This window comes from Perca fluviatilis, chromosome 4, assembly GCF_010015445.1.
Source record: "Perca fluviatilis chromosome 4, GENO_Pfluv_1.0, whole genome shotgun sequence".
In the NCBI taxonomy this organism is placed as follows: domain Eukaryota; kingdom Metazoa; phylum Chordata; class Actinopteri; order Perciformes; family Percidae; genus Perca; species Perca fluviatilis.
Genome location: NC_053115.1, coordinates 1,649,558 through 1,657,057, shown reverse-complemented (window position 1 = coordinate 1,657,057; position 7,500 = coordinate 1,649,558). Strand labels below are relative to the sequence as shown.

Here is a 7,500-nt window from a genome sequence, read left to right as displayed (position 1 = left end):
AACATTGTTACATCGTGGTAGAAGCATCCTGCGTGCTTATTGGCTCACTGATGCTGATGTGATTTACTCATTAGGTATTACATTTTGGCATTGTTTGATACGCGATACTAAGGAGGCAATTCAGTGTGTGCCTAAAAGGAGAAGTTTGGTACCCAGCCCAACTGAAACTAGTGAAACTATAGGGTCTTAAACACAGATACTTAAAGAACTCAACCAACAGGTGAACTGTTTGAATTGACTTGCATGCAAATAATCCAGAATACAGTGAGCCCACAATCTTAAAGGTCAATGTCTCTATGCTCCGTGTGTGTGACAGAGGAAACCTCTTTAAAAACAGAAGAAAAAGGTGAAATAAAATAAAAATAAGACATGAGCTATGTTTGAAATCGTTCCCTCATTCACTCCCTGTTCCCTATCTAGCGTTTGTTAAATAATGATCTATGTAGGGAACGACCACACTCCCTGTTCCCTATCTAGTGGTTGTTAAATATAAATATATATATATATATATATATATATATATATATATATATATATATATAGCATACGAAAGAAAATATATGTATATATGTCGCATACGAAAGCCCGCTCCAGTTTTCCTTTTCCTCTGGGAACACACAGCTGCGTTGCATTGTGGGATACGAGAGTAAAATGTAGGGTACATCGTATGTACACTCAAATTAGCTGTGCATTGTGGGTATTTTATACTGGACTATATAGTGAATGAAATTAACTGTGGAGAATTCGAACACCACTACAGAACTGCGAACACAGTATATATATATATATATATATATATATTAGTTCACAATAGATTTTGTGCGCCAAACCAAAAACACAGGACAGTGTTTTTTTAAAATGCAATTACGTGTCATTCAAAGCCGAATTTGGCAGATTTACCGACTCTGAGTTTTAATATTCAGGCTGAGAAACTAAAAGCGTACCAAAATGTCGGAAAAAGCAACAAATTTATAAAAAGGTGACAAATGTCTGAGAATGCCACAAAAAAGTCTGAACAAAAACAAATAAACTTTACATGTCTGGCCCTTCGTAGAGCTGGGCAATGTATGGATATTATATCGATATCGTGATATGAGACTAGATATCGTAATATTGTGATATGAGACTAGATATCGTCTGACATTTTGGATATCGTGATATAAGTGTCTTTTTTCTGGTTTTAAAGGCTGTATTACAGTAAAGTGATGTCATGTTCTGAATTAACCAGACTGTTCCAGCTGTTCTATTATTCGCCTTTTCCCACTTAGACATTATGTCCACATTACTGATGATTATTGATCTAAAATCTCAGTGTGAAGATATTTTGTTAAAGCACCAATTGTCAACCCTAGAATATCGCCACAATATCGATATCGAGGTATTTGGTCAAGGATGTCGTGATATCTGGTTTTCTCCATATCGCCCAGCCCTAGTTTGACCCCCCTGCTCTATATAGTGTAGTTAGTACTTCTGTGATAGGGAACGGTGTGGAACACAGCTGCCTAATAATCATCATCAGAATAATAAGAATCCTGATAACTGTGGAAGCGGTTATTATCATAACGGCCGTTATGATAATAACCATTGTAGTCGTTGTAGTCATTGTAGTTGCTGTAGTCATCGGAGTCGTCCTCTTCCTCATCCTCTTCCTCGTCCCCCTGTGGTAAGATCTTCATCAGGGATCCAGTGCTGTTGCTGAAGTACGGGAACAGCCTCTCGCTGAAAGAGGGTGTGTATGTGTAGACGTGTGAGCCGGTATCGAGGTCTGAGAAGGACAGCGTTCTTCTGGTCCAGTCCAGTCTGACCCGGACCCTCCGGAGCCGCCTCCCTCGCAGGCCGATCGGCTGGCCTCTCGGAGAGAAGGCTTTGTATCTACCATTTGAGAATCCTATTCTCCACATGCCAGACCAGGTCCTCCCTTTCCTCTGGGCAGACTTCTTCGCCACGCCGAGGAACCACAGCCTGCTGCGTCCCACGTCGACGTCCCAGCTGTGGGTCCCTGAGTCAAAGCCCTCGGAGCCCAGCACAGAGCACCAATAATCAAACCTGTCGGGGTTATCGGGAAGCTGCTGTCTCTGTCCACAGCTCAGGCTGGTCAGATCTTCAGACAGGACCAGGTCTGGATGAGCAGTGTTTGGATCCAGAATAACAGGACTGTAGGAGACCATGTGCTCCATCTTGTTCCAGATGTTGAAGCCCAGGTTGCCCAGGTGTTTGGCCTCGTCTATCAGAGCTCCTGTGAGCAGCTGTGGATCCTCCAGCAGGGGGCGCTGCTGGACTCTTCCCACTGCAGCCTTGTAGTTGATCAGGAATGAGACGTCTTCAGCTCTCAGCTGCTCCTCTGTATCTCTGACTGTGTCTGAAAGAGCTGCTATCTCTCTGTTCAGAGCCTTCATCTTCTCCTTCATCCTCTGACTCTTCTGCTCCTCTTCCTCCCTCAGTGCAGCCAACCTGGCCTCCTCTTCCTCCTCTAGAAACTGGTGAAGCTTCTTAAACTGATCCTTAATCTGCGTCTCTGTGCGTCGGGCCTGGACCTTCATGTGTTCTGCTGTCTGATCACAGTTCACTCTAACTTGTTCACAGAGCTTGAGTGTCTCCTGTAAGGTCCTCAGGGCCTCCTGGAGCTCCTCTCGGTGGTCCTGTGCAGCTTCATCGATGGGTCTGAATCGGTGGAAGGCGTGTCTCCTCGAGTCTCTGCAGACGAGACACACGGGCTGCTGATGGTCCAGACAGAAGAGCTTGAGTTTCTCCGAGTGCAGACTGCAGAGAGCCCCTGAAGGTCTCTGGTCTCGGTCCAGTAAGAAAGACTCACACAGGTTCTTCAAGACCAGGTTACGAGGTGGATCACTCCTGGAGGACCTCCTCTTACACACTGGACACTCCCATATTGGTTTCCCTGTCCACCAGCTCTGCAGACAGCCTCTACAGAAGCTGTGGCTGCATGACAGGACCACAGGCTCTTTAAAGACGTCCTGGCAGACCGGACAGGACAGGTCCTGCTCTGATATGGACGCCATTGGCTCTGGAAAATGCTCACACGACAATCAAGCAGCAAGAAAACCCGCCGTGGCTCCTCTTCTTCTTCTGAAGTTACTTTAACTTTCATCTGTGTTTGTCCTCAAACGTGCATTCAGTCAGCAGCCCCCAGCCGTGTTAATATTCCACTTTTTGTAATATTGCGTCATGGAGCTGTCCTCTTTCAGGAGAAATCCGAACTTTAGTCCGAAAGTGGATCTTACCTTCTGCAGGCTCCTCGTGTATAAACTATGTTGTTTTCCTGTTTCCTAGGATGGCGAAGGCATGACCCGCCCTACTCGGCCTCTGATTGGCTAGTACTCGTTGCCTTTTGTTGGTTCGATTGGTTGGGTTTAGATATGAGCAGTGAGATTGGTTAGAGTTAGAGTAAGAATACTAGGGTAAGCCAATCAGAAGCAGGGTAGGGCGGGACATGCCGTAGCCATCCGTCCTTCTTTTTTTTCTTCAAACATGTTGTTATTAACACAGTTATTACAATACAAAAAAAGTAAAAGTACCAGTACAGGGCGCGTTTTTATTTTGTAGAGTGGTAGAGGAGACTCATCCCTGATTGGCTCGCCCTGACATCCTCAAACTAACCTTGCTTCCTGCATGAGAAGTCACAACATGAGGAACCATTTGGACTCTTTATTGCCATAAAGCAGATGTAGGCAGTTCTATATGGCGTTATATATGTGTCACATTCCTGAGTGAGTAATTGTATATTTTGCAAGCACATTACATTGCATTTTGAACAGAAATTTACACTCGCAAATTTTTTTTTAGTTTGAGTAGTGTGACCATATTTTGATTTCCAAAAAAGAGGACACTCGGCCCGGCCTCGAGACACAAATTCAGACAGGCTTCTCAGAGGTTAATGAACACGCTTTATTATGCCTCAACTGTGCAAAAATAACTTCTGTAATAAAATAAAATATAATCTGTAACAACCTGTAACAAAATAATAGCTCTCTTTTAAAATAAATAAAAGGGATTAAATAATGTTCTAAATATGACCTATTCTGTGTTAGAAGATCCAGCTTCAACAAAATATCTCTTAATACCTTTTCAATGTAATAAGATAAATAAAAAAGACACTGAAACATATGTGCCAGCTTTGCACACGGTGCACTCCTCCTCCCACTGGCCGGTCCGACACAATAAATGTATTTTTATGTCTTTCTCTGCTCGCAGCTAGAAGCTGCTGCTCTCCGGTCACGTCTCCCTCTCTCTCAACATCTTCTCTCTGCGCTCAACTCTAGACACGCTCACTCAGATTTTCACAGCGTTACAAGTGTGCCACAAAACCAACCAATCGCAGAATCAAAAGGTCAATTCTGATTGGCTGTTCGTCTCCAATTAGATCGCAAGTAGCAGGAAAGACATATCTACGGGGAAACAGTGTTTGACACTACACCTGCAGTGATTCCCCAGCAAGGGGTATCTCTGCTGTAGCCAGGGGGTACTTGGAAAGATTGTGGAGCAGCTTAACTAATCAAAATAATAATTGGATTATGATTGATTTAAAACAATATATCAGCTAAAACATCTCAACACATATGTTTAAACATATAGTAAAGTAATCAAAGGTAGAAATAAACAGCTACAAGTGGCCTACTGACTTAGCTAACAGTTGAAATGATTTTGCTAAAAGTAATGGATGAATTTTGAACCACACTTCAAGTAAAAGGCCTAGCTAGTAGAATATCTGACCAAGCCAAGTGTTCATGTTTACATACGGGCGCCATCTTGGATAACAGTCATGAAGTCGAACCACGAACGACGTGCAACCAGTAACCAGTAACATGGCTCAAACACGGCGTTCGTCGTTCGACTGGTCATGACTGTTATCTAAGATGGCGCCCGCATGTAAACGTGATCTCTACTGTCTAATGGTGCGTTCTTTTTGTCCACCGAAGTCGATCTACGAGTCGTTTTCTGGAGTTACGAACCGGAAGTTGCAAAAAGAACGCCCCCCGAGGTCGTATATATACGACTCGTCAAGTCGTCTGAACTCAGAGGACCCCGAGTTCACTTTCAAAGATGGCTACGTCGTGCATCACACATAGTAAACATCGTGGTTTTCTACAATTTTAAGCACTTTTGTCATTGTTGTAACCAAATGTAGAAGTCGTACACATAGCGCTGTATACTGCTACCTATAGGCATGTTGCTACAGTCTTATTAGGAGTTAAACATAGCGCTGTATACTGCTACCTATAGACATGTCTCTACAGTCTTATTAGGAGTTAAACATAGCGCTGTATACTGCTACCTATAGGCATGTCTCTACAGTCTTATTAGGAGTTAAACATAGCGCTGTATACTGCTACCTATAGGCATGTCTCTACAGTCTTATTAGGAGTTAAACATAGCGCCTGTATACTGCTACCTATAGGCATGTCTCTACAGTCTTATTAGGAGTTAAACATAGCCGTATAATTGCTACCTATAGGCATGTCTCTACAGTCTTATTAGGCGTTAAACATAGCGCTGTATACTGCTACCTATAGGCATGTCTCTACAGTCTTATTAGGAGTTAAACATAGCTGTATACTGCTACCTATAGGCATGTCACTACAGTCTTATTAGGAGTTAAACATAGCGCTGTATACTGCTACCTATAGGCATGTCTCTACAGTCTTATTAGGAGTTAAACATAGCGCTGTATACTGCTACCTATAGGCATGTCTCTACAGTCTTATTAGGAGTTAAACATAGCGCTGTATACTGCTACCTATAGGCATGTCTCTACAGTCTTATTAGGAGTTAAACATAGCGCTGTATACTGCTACCTATAGGCATGTCTCTACAGTCTTATTAGGAGTTAAACATAACCGGTGTATACTGCTACCTATGGGCATGTCTCTACAGTCTTATTAGGAGTTAAACATAGCGCTGTATACTGCTACCTATGGGCATGTCTCTACAGTCTTATTAGGAGTTAAACATAGCTGTATACTGCTACCTATAGGCATGTCTCTACAGTCTTATTAGGAGTTAAACATAGCGCGTATACTGCTACCTATAGGCATGTCTCTACAGTCTTATTAGGAGTTAAACATAGCGCTGTATACTGCTACCTATGGGCATGTCTCTACAGTCTTATTAGGAGTTAAACATAGCTGTATACTGCTACCTATAGGCATGTCACTACAGTCTTATTAGGAGTTAAACATAGCGCTGTATACTGCTACCTATAGGCATGTCTCTACAGTCTTATTAGGAGTTAAACATAGCGCGTATACTGCTACCTATAGGCATGTCTCTACAGTCTTATTAGGAGTTAAACATAGCTGTATACTGCTACCTATAGGCATGTCCCTACAGTCTTATTAGGAGTTAAACATAGCGCTGTATACTGCTACCTATAGGCATGTCTCTACAGTCTTATTAGGAGTTAAACATAGCGCTTGTATACTGCTACCTATAGGCATGTCTCTACAGTCTTATTAGGAGTTAAACATAGCGCTGTATACTGCTACCTATAGGCACTGTCTCTACAGTCTTATTAGGAGTTAAACATAGCGCCTGTATTAAAATATTACTAAAAATAATATATCCTATTCTTATTAAAAATTAAAAAAAAAAATTTTAATCCCGCTCCCTATGGGCATGTCACTACAGTCTTATTAGGAGTTAAATACCACCTCATTAGTTATTTTGGAGCTTGTGCAGCTGAAATTGGCTAGAGACGCTCGGTTGCTATATGACAACAACGGCTTTAAGCCGAGTCTTGAGCAGAAAGCAGAGCAGTAGCCTAACGTTAACGTTAATCAAAACGTAATTTTCATGTATCAAACTGTGAAATATATGTGTGTAATATGTCAATAACTGGGTGAATAGTTATTAAAAATGTTACAAAAATCCATCTTTTCTCCGACTCGTAGTATTATGTGACAAAAAGAAAGCAACAACCCTGCGGTTATTCGTTTTTCGACACAGACGTGACGTCACACTCGAGCTACTAGTCGCGATTACAAGACAAAAAGAACGCACCATAACTCTACTTTATAATCTATCTTTGTAATAAGGTGTCTGTACACTTAACAGAGTTCTCCATGTTTGGGTCAACATGTAGGGACCTCATTATGTTACCGTGGAAGTGTGGTGCTATGTTGAGCCTTGTTAGTGGTGTAGAAATAGAGATTGACCTTCTGCCCCGAAAGCTAGAGTTAGCAGCTAACCACCGGTTAGCGGTAGCTTGTTTAAAGCTACAGACACATTAGATTAGCATGACAACATGTCCCAGAGAACGGTCGACGATGTACACATCTGTTATTAACCCCTAGGGTCATTTTGCGCTGGAATTGTCCTTTAAGACACTGATTCCTTTTCAGAGCCCAGCCCAAGTGAATGTTAGTTGGGTCATAAAGAAAATGCTGCTGTTGTCCTTAAACAATGAACCTACCTTTGGTTTATCTTCGGCTTATCGTATAATTTTCATATAAATTGCTAAGGAGTCTGAACAGCTGCCCATACAGA

General features: G+C 42.2%; 1 protein-coding gene across 1 annotated transcript; it reads right to left on the bottom strand.

Moving 5' to 3' along the window:
- Positions 1 to 1,362: 1,362 nt before the first annotated feature.
- Positions 1,363 to 3,274, bottom strand: LOC120556832 (nuclear factor 7, ovary-like). The gene has a single exon (XM_039796568.1). It carries the CDS (start codon positions 3,015 to 3,017, stop codon positions 1,503 to 1,505), a length of 1,515 nt encoding a protein of 504 aa, XP_039652502.1. The 5' UTR covers positions 3,018 to 3,274; the 3' UTR covers positions 1,363 to 1,502.
- Positions 3,275 to 7,500: the final 4,226 nt, after the last annotated feature.

Excerpts from the sequence above, each read along its gene's own strand:
- LOC120556832 (XM_039796568.1), bottom strand. The coding sequence starts at position 3,017 with ATGGCGTCCATATCAGAGCAGGACCTGTCCTGTCCGGTCTGCCAGGAC.